The sequence below is a fragment of the Neophocaena asiaeorientalis genome, unplaced genomic scaffold (assembly GCF_003031525.2).
Source record: "Neophocaena asiaeorientalis asiaeorientalis breed wild unplaced genomic scaffold, Neophocaena_asiaeorientalis_V1.1 scaffold218, whole genome shotgun sequence".
NCBI lineage: Eukaryota > Metazoa > Chordata > Mammalia > Artiodactyla > Phocoenidae > Neophocaena > Neophocaena asiaeorientalis.
In genome coordinates this window covers 1,617,833-1,639,829 of record NW_020172818.1, presented here as the reverse complement: position 1 = coordinate 1,639,829, position 21,997 = coordinate 1,617,833, and the positions used below count along the sequence as shown (strand labels likewise).

Below are 21,997 nucleotides of genomic sequence, written 5' to 3'. Positions count from 1 at the left end.
AAAAAAAAAAAAAAATATATATATATATATATTTTTAAAAGCCATTAGAACAATTAGTGATCATTATAAGTATTCTAGGTTCTGAGACTTTAAAATAATAAATGAATTTTAAAATTTCTAAAGAAGCTTTTTAATTATATTAAGCGATAGAATTAGTTTGACCACATTTGTAAGTTAATGTTATTGACATTTCAGAAGTCTCAGTACTAAATATCTCATTTTTAAAAAAACTTATATTGAACAAATTAGTTGGAAATGTAACTGCAAAACTGGGCACTTTATCAATAAAACGTCCATGAGGGTATAAACATATCTGCTTTTGATCACCATTGAATTCCAATTATGTAATACAATATGTTGCACAGGACCGTCATTAAATATTTGCAGATTGAATGAATGAATGAATAATTGCTGATTCCTTATTTTCAAGAAACTGAAATTATATTTACGAAAAGTAATTGTATGATCTAGTTTTGCATGACTGTTGAAAGAAACCTGCTAGACACTAAGAATTTTTATTTTTTCTTATATTGCACTATATTATTTTGAGAAAATCTTTAACAAAATGAAATGATGTTTCATTGGCCTGGATTTGAAGAAAGTCCTTTAATCAAGAGTATTCCATCTATAGCTTGTTTTTACTATATTTTTGTCGATTACATTTTAAACTTCTTAAAATCCAACTACAAGAATGGATCACAGCAAAAAAATATGTGTCTCTAAACCGTCAATTCATAATGTTCTAATCAATAATGTAATAGTGAAATGATTAAAATATCCTTTGCTATACTTAGAGCTTTTGAAAAAAGTAACCCTTTTTTAAGACCTAGATAAATAATCCATATGAAGGAAATACATATTTGCTTCATGAGTTTATTTCTTGTCTTCTAGGGTAAATCTGCCCCTTAGGGGCCAACAACTTGGTGGAGGAGGGATATGTGAAAAATAAATAGAATGCAGTCAGATAAGAGCAGAGGAGTTTAGAAGAAAATGCCCTTGAGCAGAGAGAAAGATACAGTTAACTATACCTAAGAAAGTAAAGGAAAGCTTCAAAAGGAGGCTGTGCTCTAGTCATCTTAAAATAACTAAACAATATTATTAATATTGATGTGAAATTATTATTAACTTCAACGGCTAACAATAAGGAATGATTAAGGAAATATGGCACATTTTCACAATTGAATTGTCATGAAAACATTAAAAATAATGTCTTCCAAAAATTTTAATGATATAGGAAAACATGGATGATATGATGTTTAGTGTAAAGGAGTCAACTCAAAATTCTCTATACAGTAAGATTTTAATTATATATAATAAATATGCGTGCAGAAAAGCTAAAGTAAGATTCACAGATCTGAGTACTGTAATATGAGTGATTTTAATTTGCTTCCTTAACATATTTCGTAAATAGCTTAAGTTTAAGTTTTTCTTAATGTGAACAAAATAACTTCTGCTTTCTGGACTAATATTGCAAGTTACAGAAAAGATTTAACTTTTTGTGAGAAAGCAAGGTACAGAAACTTGGGGAATAACTCAATTTGGAGGACTAGAAAATGAAGCCATAAATAGAAAGAGAAAAGCAGAGCGAGAATCAGGAACATATAGTGTCACATCCAAGGGAGGAAGGATTGTTCACAATATCATATGCTACAGTGAGTTCAAGAGCGGCGAAGACTGGGGAAACCCATTGCCTTTAGAGACAAGGAGGTCAGAGGGTGAACACTGAGACTGTTGAAGAAAACATTATATTGTAATATAAGGCCTTTGAATCAGAAAAGACCGTAATTTAAGCAATTTGACTTAACCGCCTAGTGATATTTTATTTATGTTGATCTGATGTCCATTAAATGCTTGTAATACATATAATGTCAAAGTATTACCAACATTCAATAAAAATGAATCACTGTATATGACACATATATAGCCTATATATGGCCTCTCTCTATATATAATATTTATACATAAATATACCAATATAAATGTATATACATATATGTGTATTTTATATATATTTTTTTTTTAATTTGGGCAAGAAAATGGAGCTCATGCCAGGTATTTCAACAGAGGGATTTAATATGACAAATGAGTTAAACAGCTCTAGAAAGTGACACAGATTAGAAAGCTGCTTCCACCCCCCAGGGCTACAAAGAACTAAGAAGTTGATGATATACAAAGTTAGGAGCTGGCCCTTAGCAGGAGCTAAAATTAAGGAGGAGATGAGACCACTGCTGAGGACATATCCTGAGGCAGAAAAGGGGAGAATACCCTGGCTTCTCCCTTCGTCCCACCTTGGGTCTCCCACCAGTTCCTCTCACTGATGAAGTCTCACAAAAGTCAGTCAGCAACTGAGCCTGGACTAAATGGTTCACAGGAGTCAGCTCTCTGGGATACAGAGCAGAAGCGAGGAGAAGGGATGGGAAATGTGTATTAGCATATTTACGTGGGTAGAAATGAGGCTGAGAGACAGCATTTTTTGAAGGACTAAAATATTTACCAAAATACCCTGTGAAATATGCTGTCTTGTGTCTTTCATAACTAGATGGGTAAAGTCTTGTCTTTCTTTGATAGCAGAACCATGGAATAGTTAATGTTAGAGGGTTATTTTCACCTCTCAGATTTTAGTGCATCATAAAAACATGGCAGTTGTGTTTAAATGCACTTTGCTGCAGTGGTTTTCACATGAAATATTCACATAATGGATTGACAGAGTCCAGACAGTTTTACTGAAAATATCTGTAGCACTTATAAATTTAGAATATAGGATTTTTGCCTCAGAAGAAGCTTCAAAATTAATTTTCTGCATATAACAATTCTTTCAAGCTATAATATGCTTTCTGTAGAGGAAATGGTTTGTAAAATTTAGTATTCAACCATAATGTCTTTTGTGGAAGAGTTATGGTTATCTCTAAAACATGTTCTACATCTTTTCAGTGTTACAACGTATTTCTTCCTGATATTGAAGTTAGCAAAACGTATTCCCAACTTAGCTTCTTACAGGTGTTCTTTCTTTTATACAAACTCCAGACTTAAATATTAATGAACTTGTAATGCCTAAAAAATCAGAATATTTTTATTGTTTTTAGAGTTGCTTTGTTTTTATTCCCAATCTTGTACCACATTTAGGGCAGAGCACAATTAATTTTAGTAGCCATTTTTGAGAAAAAAAAGAAAATCACTTATAAAGCATATCACCTTTGCTCTTGACATGGCTTGAATTAAACATATCTGGGAGCTCACATTTCTATTTAAAACTTAATTTTTTTTTCATTGCAGACGTTTGGAACAGAACTCAATCAAGGTCATTCCTCCTGGAGCTTTCTCACCATATAAAAAGCTTAGAAGAATGTGAGTGAATAATATTCTGAAATCAGTGTAATTTTTTAAAATTATACAAGTCATGACCATGCGAAGACATCCATTTAAGTATGAATAAGTACTCGACAGATTAAATATTAAATGATGTGACTATCTGTTGCTAGTTCTATAATATTGTAATGTTAAAAGCTAAACTCTTAATTTTTTAAGTTCTCTGTAATTTAGCATATTAATTCACACTAGTGTGAATGTACGTGGTCATTATGCAATCAAATTCTTAAATATTCTATTTTCAAAAATAACACATGCCATCTTTAATAATAATTTAGGAAAATAGCCAATAATTGATTTAAAAGTGTGATTTTTTTTTAATTTAGGATGCTTCAGATGTTTCATGTTGCAAATTTTATATATGTATTGATAGGTGCAAAACTGACATGCAAAGGCAATAAATAGCTTTCTCCTTCAGTAAATCTCACTGATATTCTATTTAGTTTAACCTAACCTATTTTTAATCTTAGCGACCTGAGCAATAATCAGATCTCTGAGCTAGCACCAGATGCTTTCCAAGGACTACGCTCTCTGAATTCACTGTAAGTATTGACCACATCACTGAAGGAAGCAGCATGCACAAGGAATAGTGGCACTAGTTTTAAATTTGGAATTAAGGGATATACTCTTTCAGGTTTTTATTATGAATTATTAATAATAATTAGTATGAATCTTTAGTGAATTTCATCATTTTTATGGAGAACTGCTACCTGCCACTAAAATTAGCCAATTTTTAGGGGCATATATTTTAAGGTTTGACAGTTCTGCTGTTTAGAGAGCAAGAGTATGAGCCCCTTTTTGGACAATGTTTTCTTTCTGAAGTAAAGGGAAAATGTTTATTTTGGAGTGCTCTGGTCAGTGTTGTGTTGATAATCCTTAAGCCCATAGCTGCTGTCACTGGGGACAATTACAGTCCCCTTTAGAATGATGTTGGGCGAAGTCTTGCAGAGAACAGTGGAAGACCACTGAGAGGGCCCCCCAACCCCTGCTTCATCACCTAAAGACTTCCCTGACAGACCAGCTTTAATCTCTCAAAGAACAAAGATAAGAAAGTATGACAGCTTTTTAATGTCAAAAGGACTTCCAGGGAGATAGCTATGTAAATTAAAGTGGTTCTGAAGTGAATTTATAAAGGCCATTATTCCTTCAAACTTGTACAAAATCTTCAGAAGTCCACCGAGTAGAGTTAGCTTTTATTTCAAATTTTAATTTTAAAGTTTGGAAATGAAATCTGGTATTTTTTTAAGAGATGATGCTTAGAGAAGGGTTCTTATTGTTGTAAATTACTGCAGGGCACTTAGAAACTTCAGAAGTCAATGGTAGCCAGTGAGAATTTCAGGATACACATGTGTGATACTCAGATAAACACCTTTGGTTTATATAACAGTTTACACTCATACCAAGGGGAGGAGATGAACCAGCTCTTCTGGGCACATGGATGTTCAAGTTGCTATGCTGGTCTGTTCAGAAAACTGCAGTTTTCTTTGAAGAAAAAAATGGAAAACTATCACTTCACCTGCAGTGTCTGCCTAGGTTCATTTCTGTTTGGTTTTTGTTTCGGATTTTTATTTTAATAGATGAAGTCCAAGACCAGGGAAACAGCTATTGGCAGAAAGTGTAAAGTACAGTCATGCACTGTTCTCAGGGTGGGCTGTCAGATTCTAAAATCGCAAAGCGCAGTGCAAAACTCGTATTAAATCACCCAAATTGTCCATAAAGTACATACCATCCTGGACAGTGATACTATCCAAAGTAAACATAGACAACCTCCCAGCCATACAAAAGGACAGAACAAAAGTCAAGTCAGTGTACAAAGTCTTGGTCCTTCAAGTATCTGTGCCTCAAAGATAACCATTAAATGTCAAAAAAAGAGAGAAATGGATGGAGAATTCTGATTTATATCTGCTTGCTTGCAGAGTTTACTGTTAAGTTCTACTGCCTTAATGATGTTGACACTTGTGGTTGTGAGAATTAAATGGTAAAAAGAAATAATAAGATAAATAAAAGAGTAATCATTTTAATTTTGTTAATTAATCATTCATCACAGTAAATTACATTATATTTATTAAATATATATTTATTATAATTAATGATTATAACGTATGTACTAATCTACATATATAATAAACTAATGGCAAATTGGAAAAGATGACAACACATGTAAAAGAACTTGCTTGCTGAATTGGGATCTTAGTCTTCAAGATCATAGCTCTCATGTACATAGCTCTTTTGGAAAGCTATAGAAAAGCGTTATCTTTCCTTGTAGAACTGCATTTCAGTCAGGACGCTAAGTCACTGAGGAATTTCTAGTTCAAATCATAGCAGTACATGGAAAAGTAGGAACCTTTTTCCAGAAGTGGAATACCCACTTCTGGAATGCCTTATAACATTATAAAACAGAAAAGCTAGGAGAAAATCAAATAGCTATGATATCACAGAGAAAGTCCATATATTATAACTAATATCATTTTCCTCTTTGTGTTCATGTTCTGAATTGGCCTTCCGAAGATTAAATTATTTACCCCCTCCATAAAATATATAACTACCCGGATTTGCAATCACCCTTTTCTTCATTTAAACACAATCATAAATTCAACAGAAATGTATTTGGGCCCCTCTTGTGTACTAGTCCCCACGTGAGTGAACGAAACACCAAAATCCCTCCCTCATGGAGGTGACCAATGATAAAGTAAACTATGGACAGAAATATAGTATATCTGATGATACAGGTGCTATGAAGGAAAACTAAGAAAGGAAAGGGGATAAGGAATGCTAGAGGAGGGGAGAGCTGAAATTTTAAATAGAACAATTAACAAAAGCCCCCCAGGAAAGTGATATTGGGCAAAGATCTGAAGATTGGGATTGTAGGAGTGAGCTCTGCAGAGATATGGAGAAAGAGCATTCAAGACAGAGGGAACAGGGCTTCCCTGGTGGTGCAGTGGTTGAGAATCCGCCTGCCAATGCAGGGGACCCGGGTTCGAGCCCTGGTACGGTAAGATCCCACATGCCGCGGAGCAACTAAGCCTGTGCACCACAACTGCTGCGCCTGCGCTCTAGAGCCCGTGACCCACAACTGCTGAGTCCACATGCCACGACTACTGAAGCCCGTGCGCCTAGAGCCTGTGCTCTGCAACAAGAGAAGCCACTGCAATGAGAAGCCCGTGCACCGCGACGAAGAGTAGCCCCCGCTCGCCTCAGCTAGAGAAAGCCCCACATGCAGCAACAAAGACCCAACGCAGCCAAAAATAAATAAATAAATAAAATAAAAGTATTAAAAAAACAGAGGGAACAGCTAAATACTGAGGCTCTGAGGTAGGAGTGTGCAGAGTGTTTCAAGACAGAGCAAGCAAAAGTCAGTATGACTTGAGGGGAGCAGATGCTTGAAATTAAAATAATGAAAAGGTTGCAGTTGTTGGTAATGGCAAGGTCTCGGGTACAGCCACGAGGGTAGAGGGATAAATATGGTGAAAGGTTGCTGGAAAAGAGTCATGTTGGAGACTGAAATAGTGAGCCAGGAGTTTAAGTCTTCCAGAAAGGGGTGAAGTGACTTAGGTGTATGTAGATTAACTGCAAGAGGGATGCAAATAGGCCACATTTCTTCCTTTAAATGAAGTGTTTACTTGTATAAGTTGCTTTTATATGTCTTACTGCAGCTGTACTCAATTATATAGCCAGCTTAATTTAATCACTACATTTGCTAAAGAAGCGAAATATTTAAAGGTGGTATGTTGCCAAATACCTCTAATGCATTTTATTTAATAAATTGATTTCTTATTCAATTACCAAAATAGTATATCTTAGAGAAAACTGGATTTCATCTGTTGAGTGTTTTTTAAGGTCCCTCCTATTAAATTCATTAATATTTATTTATTTTTATTAACATTTATTTTGTTACGTATTATTATATATCACTATTATATATATTATATACCACTATTATATATTAACATATTTTATTATATAACAATGTATTACCTATTATTAACAAAATATCATTCAAAATACATGCATCTATGAAATCATTTTATCCTCAGGGCTTTTTATTACTTTCACTGTGACATCAACAAAATTTCTATAATATTTAATAATCATTTCTTAAGAACTTGGCGTACAAGTACATTTAGCATTGCCTCTAAACATTTTTTATTTTTCATTTACTGGTTGGATTTATATTATATTATAATTATATATATTTATATTAACAAAATAACTTTATATTAAGTGTTATAGCAGTGCAGCATAGTGACTAAGCATATCTCCTTTAGAATGCTGGATGGCTTGTATTCGAATACTGGCTCTAACTCACTGGTACACAGAGCTAGTTACTAATTTCGCTGTTCTTCAGTTATCTCATCTCTAAGATGGGGATGAGATTATTCCTCTCCTGGCTTTGTTAAAAACGCAGAGTAAACTTTCAAGAGATATTACAATAAGACCATGGCAAATTCTTCTCCTGATACTTATCAATGTGTATGATTTTGGATTTTAATTATCCCAGGGAATTTTTATGCCCAAGATCCTCAGAATATGATTTTCCCCTCTTCTTACTTTTTCATTAACCTTTTACAAACTATTGTAGTTCACTAATTCTTATTTCCTCTCTTCACTAACCAGCTCACAAATTCCACAGGGGTCTATAGTGTTAGGCTTGTTTGCTGTATTTGCATTTCCTACAGGCTTTTCTTGGACTGATGTTAACTGTCCAGCACAGTACCTTGCATTTACCACTGGTTTTCAGTGAAAATGTAGCGACCTCTGCTTTCTCTTTACTGTACTCTCTTTAAATTTGCTTAGTGTTTTAATTCTCAAGTACACGTGGTTTTTCATTTATAAGTAAGTATAGCTCTTTAACATTTATTTGGATAGTAAGTCTGCCCATTGCACCTTTTTCATGATAGCCATCATGTAGATTTCCAATTTGGACATTTTTTCTCTTTAGTAGGAGTTCTGTCTTCTGCTTTCAGCAAGGGCAGGAGAAGTCAAAGACTGGCCAGCAGTGGTTGCTGTATCTTACTGTCCCAGTATTGAAACACCAGAGTGAAACTGGGTTTAGTATTCTTAGCCTTCCTTCTTGTAGCAGGTACAAAAGCTGCCATAAGATTTCCCTGTTGTTTCAAACGACTATAAAAAATTCTCTATCAGCATAACTGTACTGTATATAGAATGGCAAATATAAGCCATGTATAAGAAAACTGTAGAAAAGCTACCCAATTTGTCATTCTTGGTATTTGGAAATTATGCATATTACTCATGTATTTATTTTCTTTTCACCTGAATTATTTTTATCTTGATTTTTAAAATTTTTCATTCCCTCTTATGAGTGTAGCAAGATTCTCATTGGCCCTCTTGCAGTTTGTATCTTTATGTGATGATACTCCTTTCCCTCATTTTTATAGACTTTGGCCCTATTTTCTTGGCTGCCATCCAATTGTTCTGTCCTGGTCTTTGGACTTTTGATATTTTTAAATCCCTTTTTCCTTCCTACCATTTCGATCTCATTGTGTGTAAAAAAACTATTCAGCCCTCGTATTGCTATACCGTTTTGTAGAGAAATCTCATCCCCATCATATCAAGTATTTATTATAATATTTTTATGATAGTCCATATACCCAATTATACCTACACTTACAGATTTCCTACGTCCTTTTGTGATTTTCGTCTTTTTCTCCCCTGTACCCAAATTGTCTCATTAATAGTAAACATCTATTTTCTTATCATGATCTTAAAGGAAACAGAATGATTTGTTGGAAAAGAAAATGTTCACAGTGTAAGTATGGCACACTGTCTAGCTAGTCCTCCTTTTGTGCTATTTGAACAAACCTTTGAAACAAAAGACCCAAGTGAACAACCTACTAAATTACTCACCCTTTGATTCTAATGTGGGTTCCCCACAGTTCTTACACATCCTGTTTCCTTTTTAGATCTCGATGGGTTCAAAATGTGAAACTCCTTCAATATTCAAAATAGCCCTTTTGGGTGTCTCTTCGAAGCCATACCTTTTATTCATCTCAGTTGTATCAGCGGCTGGCACACGGGCCAATGGTGAACATTGAACAAGTAACAGCTGGATTCAGTTTAATTGGGCACGAAGCCTAGAACCTGGCAAAGTTCCTGGCACATAATGAGTGTACGATACCTATTGCTGAGTGCATTACTTGAATGATATTCAGTTGAATATCCCGAATTGGTGCCACCTTGATCTGATCATTTGTTCCCTAAAGCCCTCTGTTCTCTTATTCTTGACCTTAAGATATATATTATTATTGCTCTACCCTTTCTTAACACCCTTACCTCCTTGAGCCTGACAATGTAGAATTCTCTCTTTTGTTCTTGTATTTTTAAAATTGTTTCTTCTCTAATTGTGTTAAGTTTTTAAAAAAAATCTATATTCTACACAAATGAATTTTTATGTTATACTGTATAACTATACCACTGGAATCTATACAAATGAAATGTCACATTGTACAGTATAGCACCCAGCTTTATTTGTTCCCTTAAGAATTTTCTTCATATTTTGTAATATATCCCACCTCTCACTGACATCTTAAAAGGGAACAGCTTTTTCCTCACTCTGATTCATCTCTCTTGCATTATTTTCCTCCTTTCCAAACAGAAATCATGTACAGCTGCCAAACATATTAATTATTTTGATTCTCTTTTTGGCTTTTTCCTCCACATTTTTTTTTACATCTTTATTGGAGTATAATTGCTTTACAATGTTGTGTTAGTTTCTGCTTTATAACAAAGTGACTCAGTTATACATATACATATGTTCCCATATCTCTTCCCTCTTGCATCTCCCTCCCTCCCACCCTCCTCCACATTTTATGACATCATTTATTTCTCTTCCAAAAGAATACTTCTGACTTTTTAAAGTAATTTATGCCCATCCTAGAGAATATTTTAAAAATAAAGATAGTATATATAGATTCAAATTCAAATGACCTCTGGACAGTAAGTCACTTACCATCTAGAGATTTTCCACTTTTTTTTTATGTATATATGTATATATTCTTCTAAACAAAGTTAAAATTATACTATAATATATTCTTTTGTATTATGCTCTTTTAAACTTAGTGTTGTATCATAAATACTTTCATTTCACTAAATATTCTTCAGAACATGATTTTTATCAATGTGAAATATATATTTAGCCAATCCCCTTCTTTGGAACTTGGATACACTTTATTTGTATTTAATTTTTCACTGTTATAAATTATTCCATGAACAACATTTGACAGATAAAATATTGTGTTTGTCTCCGATTTTTTTCTTAAACTCTTGAGAGAAACTACTAAGTTAAATTTTATATAAACATCTTTATGACTCTTGATACATGTTGTCAAATTGTTCCTCTAAAAATAAAATTTCTGTCTTTTTCTACACATAATTGTGGTCCTCTGCTTTTGAGGCCTGAGAATAGAGGGGCATCATTGCAGATCTGTGGTCAATAGCCAACATGATGAGTCAATTATTTTCATTTATTTGCTGTTGAAATCCCCTCATTTCACCCTTTCTGTGAATACATTAATTTATTCCTTAATTTGTTCCTGTGCTAATTTATTACTCATTTTACTCTTCAAACAATATTCACTCATCAATCCAATGTTAGAACATCACTGTGTGTCAAAACCTAGGCACCAAGTATGCTGAAGTAATTAAGTCATGGTCCCTGCACTTTGTGGCTACACTTAGTGGCTAATCAGAGGTAGGGACATGAAAATACATTCCTATTCATATTTCTTTGGGGAACATACATTTTAAAAATTCTCCTGTATCAATATTAATGATCACTGTCTTCACAAATCTTACATTTCTTATGCATATACATTATATGTTTAAAACGAAAATTTTACACTTATGTGGATTCCTTTCACTGTTTTCCATTATGATAATCCTAAACCTCATCCCTTTAAAGAACAGTAGGTTCCGCATTTGCTGTTCTCCTTTGTTATATACTGTGTGCTCTCATTACATATGAACTGTGTGTGCGTGTGTGTGTGTGTGTGTGTGTGTGTGTGTGTAGAAACACATGACAATTTAACAGTGGACATTTCTATGAAAGGGAAATAAATTATGTTAATTTTTTTGTTTTTCTATGTTTTCCAAACTTTCTACCATAAGCTACGTCTAATCTATAATCAGGGAAAAAACATTTGCAAATTGAAGTTTGTTTACTCAACTATGGCTTTTATGACGTATGGAGCTTACTGACCTCCTATATGCCTGAATACATATGTTTGGCTGAATCTGTTTTGCTGGTTGATGTCTAATTTTTTTGTTTGTTCAAATCATGTTTTTCCAGTGTCCTCTATGGAAATAAAATCACAGAACTCCCAAAAAGTTTATTTGAAGGACTGTTTTCCTTACAGCTACTGTAAGTATTTGATTGTTTCTGATCTGTTGAACCCAAATATATATTTTAGCCAGTGTACCATCTCATATTTTCATGGAGGCTTCAGAAAAATTTGACCCAAAATGACATAGCTTAATGAAATGGAAAAGATTAGTCTAGTGGAGCTAACATTGATGATGGTTATTTATTTGAAGACACAACACTTTGAGATTGTTCCCAAACCTTTCTTTCCACATTGTCATAAATGTGGGCATCCTGGCTGTTCTATCATTTATAGTTTGTGGAATCCTTGACCTTTATGAAATTTCTCTGGTTTGATTTACCAATAATTGGAAAGGAGAAAGACCTGGTAATATGTTTATCCACCTTTGTCCAAAGAATCTGCAACAGTGACAATACTAGAATAACATCCCCCAACACAAAGACGGTGTTTAGTAGCCTAGGACAGAGTGGTAACACTCAAACTAATCTTTAGTGAGAGAATTATCTGTCAATTTCCTGGATTTTGTCTTTAAAGACCACTCTGCTTAGAGAATAGCTACAACTTATTTGTCTCGAAGAAGTATTTATAATACATATTTATAAGAATAAGACTTGACCCCAGATGTCTTAATTAATGCTCATATGAAAATGAGATTGATAAAATATGATAATACTAAGATTGTTAGTGTTGGACCATCAAAGTCTATTCAAATCACCAAACACTTATAGGGTATCTCATTTGGGGTACACACTGACCTAGCTACTGTGGATAGAAAGATGAGTGTGATATAATTTTTTCTCTCAACTAGCCCACAGTCAGTCTGCTTTAAAATTCTTAAGTTTAGAATGCTATTTTCTCTTTTGGATGTGTGTATTTGTTGGAGTTGGGGTTTGAACCACTTACTTGGTAAAAATTTATTCCTGGTCTCACAAACAGCCCAAAGGTTGATTTTTTTCCTTACTTGATAAATGTATGTTTATAATTACATCCTATTATCCACATTTTAAACCTTTCATTATTATGCAGAAACATATTTTATATCACAACACAGTTCACACATATACACATATGTGTCATACATATACACATATACATGTGTGTATGCATATGTACACATATACACATATGTGTCTGTTCATACAGACACACAAATGAAGCAAATCATTAACAAAACTGTTTAACCTCACTATGTATAGTACTGTCAATTCTGTTCCATTCTCTCTCTCTTCTTAATGCTACATAACTCAATAAATTGATTTTACAACAGACCAATCCGTCATGATAAATACTGACCTTTGTTACCTAGTGACTTTATTTGGGCATCAAATTATTTTTTAACCCTTCATTTGCAGTGAGTTAGCAAATATTGTTTCTGATCTTGAATAGGATGACTCTATACACATTACAGGTATAGCTAGGTACTATAGCCAAGTGTTGCCTATTTGTTATTTACTTTTGTGTCATTCTTTCACATCTTCTTAGCATTATTCTCCTCACCATTCACTTACATTCTCTTGCTACCACTGTCCTGCCTAGTACCAACACTAAAAATGGCACCTTTTTCTTTCCACACACACTTATTGGTAGTTGTTGTAACAAGTGGGTTGATAAACACTGGGAATCTGTATGTAGATAAACCTTACTAAAAAAGCCAGCTTTCTCCCTCTGCCTTAAGTTGTATCTCTAGACTAAGCCTGCCACAGCTAATGTGGCACAATTGACTCTTTATGGTTAGTTGAGAATTTGGTTAGGTTAAACATCTTAGATCTGCTTGAACAGATGAGATATTGAGAAGAAGTAGGTAAATGGAAGGAACAAAAGAAAGTAGTGTTCAGTACTTTCCCCCTAATTTCTGGGCCACCTGAATGTAAACTAAGTACAAAGTGCTCAGAACGGCACTTTCGTTAGTTGTGTCTTCCAGGCTCCGCATCTTTTCCTTGTCCTTAGCATTGTGCTTTCCAGCTCCTTTCTTAGCTCACTAGTTAGGGAACATGGCCAGTGGGCCGTGTGTTGTGGCCCCAAGTGGGGAGGTATAGGATTAATCAGTCCACACCTCAAACCACGCCTCTAAGCTCTTAAGAAAGTACTATATAGATCACAGAGAAAGCCAAAACTGCAGTTTCTGAAGGAAGATAAAAAAAGAGTACAGCAGGGAGAACCACCACTAGAAAGTCCTGGCTTTGCATGTGCAGGGAATTGAGGTCTTAAAAAGGCAAGTAAAACTGGAATACCCTGAATTACAGAGATTCTGGTGGGCAAATGGGAAAACAGTTTTCAGTGTGTTAGATAAGAAAGCATCATACCCAAACCACATAGCACATATTTTTTGAGCTACTAAACATTTGTTAAAGTCCGAAGTATCAAAGCTCTGAACTGAATGGTGACAGAGAAAAAGAAGTATCAAAGAAAATTCTCTGCCCCTGGAGGGCTAAACTGTCTTTGGGCAAACATGAGGGCCTCTATAAAAGGCCTCTATTGCTGTACTTCTACACATTCCAGAGAATATATTTAATAATTTTTGTTGAATAAATGTATAAGTACCACTAGATTTAGGCAATCCAATCATTAGACATGACCCATGCTTTATCTGCCATGACCCCAAATCTTCAGCCTGTGATACCTCAATGATTACTTAATGTTAAGGGTAAAAGAAATGGATTTCTTGATTGGGTTTTTTCAAGAACAGCAGAGTCTTGAAGATGGGTTAATGAGATACTACACTTTAATTCTACGACTATTTAATCAAACAGATTATTGAATGCCAACAAGATAAACTGCCTTCGGGTAGATGCTTTTCAGGATCTGCACAACCTGAACCTTCTCTCCTTATATGACAACAAGCTTCAGACCATCGCCAAGGGGACCTTTTCACCTCTCCGTGCCATTCAAACCATGTATGTATATAGGATTTGGATCAAACGTGATGACCATTGTATTCACTCTGAATTGGAGAGTTGAATTCATTGCAAGTCATGTGTAAAAGTGTTCTGTATGTGTTTCTGAAAGGCATTTGGCCCAGAACCCCTTTATTTGTGACTGCCATCTCAAGTGGCTGGCGGATTATCTTCATACCAACCCAATCGAGACCAGTGGTGCCCGCTGCACCAGCCCCCGGCGTCTGGCAAATAAAAGAATTGGACAGATCAAAAGCAAGAAATTCCGTTGTTCAGGTAATTTCTTACTTTGTGTAACATTTCCCCAGCGTTACCCCAAACAGTAGTGAGATGTACAGACAGCTGGCCTTGAGCTGAATTACCAAACATTGCAGAATCGTATTTCTTTTTCTTCTGCCCATGAAGGAAAAGAACTGTAGTCACAATTCATGTAGCACTCCTACATGTAACCTTTTTAACACAATATCCAGCAGAAGAAATAAAGAAAAAAAGACGCCTGGATACTTCATACTATAATCCCAGGGTTTGAATTTAACAGGGGCCTTTTATCTAACTCAGTGCCTTTAAAAGGCTGTAAGTCTCAAGTTTGTTGTATTGTTTTTCACTGAGCAACAGTAAAGTAATTAATCATGTTTCCATTTCTTTAAGAAAGTGAACTGAGATTTGGTTACTTGATTTGCTCAGGCTCAGAAGTAGGGGGAAAAAAAGCTCCGGATTCCTTGCTTCTCACACCGAATGCTGTTTTCTTGTTTTGCATTCTCACATTTTGAATAGGACTGTGAGGGTACATTCTTTTTCCAAAAGGCCATCTTTTAACACTTTGGGAATATTACATTTACTTATAAAAAGTGAAATATAGATGCATTTTATTAATATTAAAGGGAAAACTTCGTTGAACTTTACTGTTTGCTTAGGTATAATCTTTTCTATTTTCTCATAATAAAGTGCGTTCTATATGTTTTGGGTAGTATGCTACCTAACTATTCCAGGAGTTATTTCACATTCGGCAGTTAATTTATACTAAGAAGCTAATATCAAAACAAAGCCCTTTATTGTCCATGGTTCCAGATGCATTTCCTACTCACTGTACATGATTATACTTCAGCCACTGCTGTGAATATACATTTTCACTTAATTATCTATAGTAACTTTAGTCCATTCTTAATCTAATATAACTCATATCTCTGCTTGCTGACATTCAGGTGCATCTTCTATTTTTTTTCTCTTTTTTTATTTAGCTAAAGAACAGTATTTCATTCCAGGTAGGTTTTGCTCGGTAGTAGGACTAACTGCAGACACCTTTTCCTCACCTTATAAAATGTAGCTGCTAAAACTTTGATATGCATGCTTTGGAAAATCCAGTGGGTACTCTGTAGCTATATTTCCTTCTGCATAGATCACTTGTAGCTGTTTCCTGAAAACCTGACCTTTGCATGCAGCTTCTGATGTTAAACATATTACTATTAAACTCCCACCTTTTTCTCTCTCTCTCACTTTGGCACATTATCTGAAATTTCTCACAGTAGCTAAAATGTTTCAATCTATGGCTTTCTACTTAAATAATTTTCTCTCCTTATGTTGTATATCTGCCCTTTCAACCTGTTTTTAAAATATAGCATCTTAAGCTGGTTTTAAAGACAGAGACCTTTCTGTTGTCAAAGAACTAGTTCTACATGAAATCAGTCTCAAACACACAGAACTGTGTTTTCCATCATGAGATTTACTCTTTTATAGAGGTTTTTTATACTAAAAAAGTATCCCTTACTTTTTGCTTTACTTTGCTTGCTGTTGCTTCACTTTTTATACCAAAGCAGTAACTTCCTGCTGATTTATGTGCAGTTGGACTTTGCTTGTGATTTAAAATTCTTACATCCCTGGAGTCACAGTATAATAACTCCACGAAAACAATATTGACATCCATCCTGAAAGCATCAGAAGTTCATGGGCACCAAGTGCCTTGGATAACTTAGGCAGATGAATGGACTGTTTCTTAGAAAAATAATTGAAATGTTTTACCACTGCAGTCTTAACACTATCAAGGCTGATGATTCTAGAACTAGCTCTTTGAAATATGTTTCTTTACTTATTTTTTCCTTGCCTGCCAATTGTGTAAAATGCCTCTTGACTTGTTTGTTTTAAACCATTATATAAAAATACATGTTAGTGGTTCATTGGCTACATTTACAATATCTTGGGTATATTCTAGACTATAATATATCTTAATAGTTATAAATTTAAAAAATATTTATAAGGTGTTAGTATGAAAAAACATACTTATTTTCTTAAGAAGAACTCTGGATTTGGTCTCTATTTTAAGGAGATATGCGTTGCTTGCCATTGTTGAATTATAATATGAATAATTGTTTGCATTTAACAGATTTTGTTTCATTACACATTTTGACTTGAATGATCAGTAATATATATATTACACTGGCTGCATAAGAAGTAACATGTTGAAAAGAACAGTTGATTGGCCTTCATTGGCAATCTTTGAAATTCAGTGTCTTTACCCAATTATTAAGTAGAAAGTCATCTGATAGCTATTACCCAGAAAAAGCCATTTTGAAAAACAGAACCCCTATAGGATAAAACATCGATATTACTTAAATCCCCAAATTAGAGAAGTGAATATAATTATCAAATTATTCAATCTGTCACATTTAAATATGCTTTATCAATAATTTAGAAATTAATATTTCAAATTCACCAAATAAGGAACAAAAGTCAGGTTGTTTTCATAAATTCTGATACAGTTTTGTCCTCTTATTAACAGCAGCCAAAATAGGTTTGGGGAAAAAAAAAAACCCAAAACTTTTATATCAGACATCATGGCTTAATTGTCAATTTCTGGTCATTCAATTTATATGATTTAAACAAATAATTATAGAAGTCAGGACTCAGAAGAATTCTTTGGACCTCTCCTCCCTTTTTTTTTCCAGATTTTAATTAAAATATGAGCTTACCTAAAGAGCAACCATAAAATAAACATTGCCATTGCATTGAATGCAGATTATTTTCAATGTAAAATACCTCGTGTATCTGTCACTTAGACTTTGTTCCCTGTATTTCCTTATTTCACTTTTTAAATAAAAACTTAAACTACAATACAACAGATCCTCAATAAATGCCACAACATTAATTGGCAAATGTAATGAAACTGTTATATTCAGCTTTGCAAACTTCTTCCGAGATCCTGATTCCAGTTCAATTAAGTGACATTATTTATAAGTTGGAAAGATCATTATGAAGCATGTAAGCCACAACCTAAGGTTTAATCCAAGTGTTCCGGTGATAGTCCTTGAAGATCTCACGATTAGTTTTTCACTTCATTTTACATGTCTACTTGCCTACCACCATTCTGGATAGCATCTAGAGATTACAGTGAGCACTCAAAGAAAATTTATCTTGTGGAGACTTCATTTTTCTAGAGGAATTGATAAGAACTTAATTTGTGCTGTGCATCTTGTATGCCATTGCTTTTCCTGTACTGCTGTGCTTCAAAAAATGATTATGAAAGTTTACAAAGCATGACGATTCTTGTCACACCAGGCCATTCCCCGATAATTGCCACAGTAAGGGAGGAAGGAAGAGACCTGAGTGAGTTTTCTATACGTGTATGTGAATCTTAACTGGGTTTACTGTCTTTCTTTCCTTCTCGGTGATCTTTACTTTTGCAGGAATTCACCATTTTGGCTGTAAGTAAAAGTGTCTGATCTGAAACATGATATCCTCCCTTTTCAATCCTGATGTATCTTCTTTTAGTCTCACTCTTTTGCACCCTTTTTTTTTTTTCCCAAGAAGAAACCACAGATCTTTTGAGCCTCTCTGTTGTCCTTGTAGCGCACCTTCAACTTCTTCCTGGATGTTTTTTCCCGAAAGCTGTTGTTTCCATTCTGCAGTTCTGAGGAACGTTGGAGGCACCTTTCAGTATAGCCCCTTCTTTGTGTTTCCAGGGAATCTTCGGTAGTAATACTCTTACTATGGTCATAAACATTCTGCGGGGAGAATGCATGTCATGTAAACAGTATTACGTTTCCAGAACGTCTGTAGCTTTTCTCCTGCTTCCCTTCATCTTTCCTCTTGGTCTTACCTTTGGCCTAGTGGATGGTGTAGTGGTTATGTAGCGAGATTTTCTGTTGTGCTTGATCTAACCATGTGGTTGCCAGGTATGAGTAAAACATGGTTCCGTCAAGCACCATGGAACGTCACGCAGCTTTCTACAGCATGACAAGCTGCTGAGGCTTAAATCAGGATTTACTTGTTTCTTTTTATAAAATCAAAATGAACAAAAGAGGGCTTTTTAAGCATTTCTGAAGATTATGTGAGAGGGAGAGAATAATAAAAGACCATAGAAAATTTAAAAACCTGAGTCCATCTATTTGCCTTGAAAGCCCTGATTGAAAATGATATCTAGGCATATGTTTATTACTGGATACATTTTAAATTCTTGACTCAGAGAAAAAATAAACTTTTTCACGACTAGTAGCCATTGTGTGATTAGCTGTCAAATAGTCTAGAATGGCTCATAACTGGATCAGCAGAAAGTACAGCTGTGAAAAGCTCAACTCTGTTAATGTTTTCCTGTCCTGTGAATCTGGTTACTCTTTTTTCCAGCAAATTCCAAGCCCTTGTTTTAACCCTCTCCTGACATCCATTGACCAAAATTCCCCAAGTTGTCTCCCTGCTGCATAATCTATAGTTATCTTACTTTTTTCTTCCTACAAATAAACAAATATTCTAACCTTCAGACTCAGTATCTTCTTTTCTGGCTTGAATCCTCAATAGGTACAGAAGATTATCGATCAAAATTAAGTGGGGACTGCTTTGCCGATCTGGCTTGCCCTGAAAAGTGCCGCTGTGAAGGGACCACAGTAGACTGCTCCAATCAAAAACTCACCAAAATCCCGGACCACATTCCCCAGTACACTGCAGAGCTGTGAGTTCATCTCCCAACAAAATCCTATTTGGGAGGGAAGGAATGAAAGCATCAAAGCATTGGGATTTTTGTCTTGCCCTTTCATTCTCAATAATTACATTAATTTTAATTGACACACGTTGGCATAACTCTTCTTTGTACAAGTATACGTATTAGAGGTTTTCTTACTTCATCTTTCTGGCCCAAGATACAACTACAGAAATTAACTCACCTCTCAAAAAATTCAGTTAGCACTTAGTAGTGCTAATAATAATACATTCATTTGATATTTATTTCTTGGATATTACTTATGTCCAAACCCATTTCTAAGCACTTAATAGATTTTTAATGTAGTCTTTTCAGCAACCAAATAAAATAGTTTGGAGTCACCATTTTGAATCTGTGTTAATTATGAATTCAATCAGAGTCATTTTTTTATCAGCTGTGCTACTTCACTGACTCACAAGTGGAAGGATTCAATGTTTACCGTATGAAGCACAAAGGGTGGTTTTTTTCTGAACAATGGGTATCATAGCAGGAAAAGCTAAAAAGACAGAGTGTAATCAGATCTATATTTATAACACTAACATAGGGCCTAACACATACGAGGGTCTAAAATATGTTTGAATCATTTATAGATTCTGTGCCCATGTATGTTGGCCTTCACTGACTTTATTTATAAAAGTATGACATTTAATGTTAGTGTTTCTAAAAATCCAAGAAAAACCTAGTGAAACCTCATCATTTTTAGAACATCTTAGTAATGTTTATGTCTAGCACCATCTGGTATTTTTCATTAACTGCTTTGCAAAGTTGGTTGTCTTTTTGTGCATGTATAATTCTCTTGCCTTCAACCAGATTATAGCCCCTTGATGACAGAGATTGTGTTTTATAGTTTATCTCCCACAGTGCCTATACTCATGCCTGTTACTTAATGAATTTTAAGCAATTTGAATAATTAAAAATAATATAATGCTTTCAAAAAGATGGCAGAAACTCACTACCTAGTGGTTATAATGATGCTTTTTAAAATTTCTGTTAGTTCATGAAGCTATTTCATAGGTCCAGGACTTTAGAAATGCATGGAGACCATGCAGTAAAAGCCATGAACTCTCTATTTACTATCATGTAGGGAGTTAACATTTATTTCCAGTAATACCACAAACAGTAATTCAAATTTTATCTTCCAGCATGATAACACTTTAAATAAGTTTACTTGTCACTCAAGAATTTAGAAATTCATATCTAATTCATCTTTCAGCAAAAGTTGTGTGTGTTTTAAGAAATTAAGATTTTTTTTAAATTATACCTTTAAAAATCAGTACTGGGAAGAAAATATTTGTAAAACATATATCTAAATCTATATATATATATGTCTGCTCAGGGACTCATATCCAGAATACATAAGGAGCTCTTACAACCCAACAATTAAAATGTACCTTACCCAGTTAAAAAGTGGTCCAATTATTTGTATGGACATTTCTCCAAAGAGATATACAAATGAGCAATAAGCACATGAAAAAATACCCAGTATTGGGCTCCCCTGGTGGCGCAGTGGTTGAGGGTCCGCCTGCCGATGCAGGGGACGTGGGTTCGTGCCCCGGTCCAGGAAGATCCCACATGCCGCGCCGCGGCTGGGCCCATGAGCCATGGCTGCTGAGCCTGTGCGTCCAGAGCCTGTGCTTCGCAGCGGGAGGGGCCACAACAGTGAGAGGCCCGCGTGCCACACACACACACAAAAAAATACTCAGTATCATTAGGCATGAAGAAAGCGCAAATCAAAACCGTAATGAGGAAAAACAAAAAAACATAATAAGAAAGCACTTCACGTCCAGTGGAATGGCTTTTTAAAAAGACAGTAACAGGTGAGAGAAATTGGGCCCCTCATACATTGCTGGTGGGAAGGTAAAACGATGCAGCACTTTTGAGAAACTTTTGAGTTGGGCTCTTTCATAAGGAGTTAAACGTAGATTTACCACGTGACAGCAATTTCACATCAATGTACATAACCAAGAGAATTGAAAACACACAGACATACAAAATCTTGTATGCCGGTGTCCTAGCGGCATTATTTATAATGATTAAGAAGTGAAAGCAACTCAAATATCCATCAGCTGATGAATGGATAAACACATGTGGTATGTCCACACAATGGAATGTAATTTGGCCATAAAACAGAATGAAGTACTAATCTATGCTAAACATGGAAGAACCTTGTAAATATCATGCCTCGTGAAAAAAACAGACACAAAAGGCCACATTTTGTGTGATCCCATTTATAAGAAATATTCAGAATAGGAAAATCCACAGAGACAGCAGGTAAATTAGTGGTTGCCAGGGATTGAGGCAGTGGGGGGCAGCAGACTGAGAATGACCGCTAATGGGTATGGGGTTTCTTTTTTGGATGATGAGTATGTTCTGGAATTAGGAAGCAAAGACGGTTGCACAAGCTGGTGAATATTTTAAAAACCACCGAATTGTAC

At 34.9% G+C, this 21,997-nt stretch overlaps 1 protein-coding gene across 1 annotated transcript in view; it reads left to right on the top strand.

Moving 5' to 3' along the window:
* Nucleotides 1-21,997, top strand: part of SLIT2 (slit guidance ligand 2) — a 127,231-nt gene that overhangs the window by 18,134 nt on the left and 87,100 nt on the right. The window contains exons 3-8 of the mRNA XM_024741816.1: nt 3,274-3,345; nt 3,837-3,908; nt 11,672-11,743; nt 14,456-14,599; nt 14,712-14,875; nt 19,385-19,535. Coding sequence (XP_024597584.1) covers nt 3,274-3,345; nt 3,837-3,908; nt 11,672-11,743; nt 14,456-14,599; nt 14,712-14,875; nt 19,385-19,535 — 675 coding nt within the window. The remainder of the gene's footprint in view (nt 1-3,273; nt 3,346-3,836; nt 3,909-11,671; nt 11,744-14,455; nt 14,600-14,711; nt 14,876-19,384; nt 19,536-21,997) is intronic.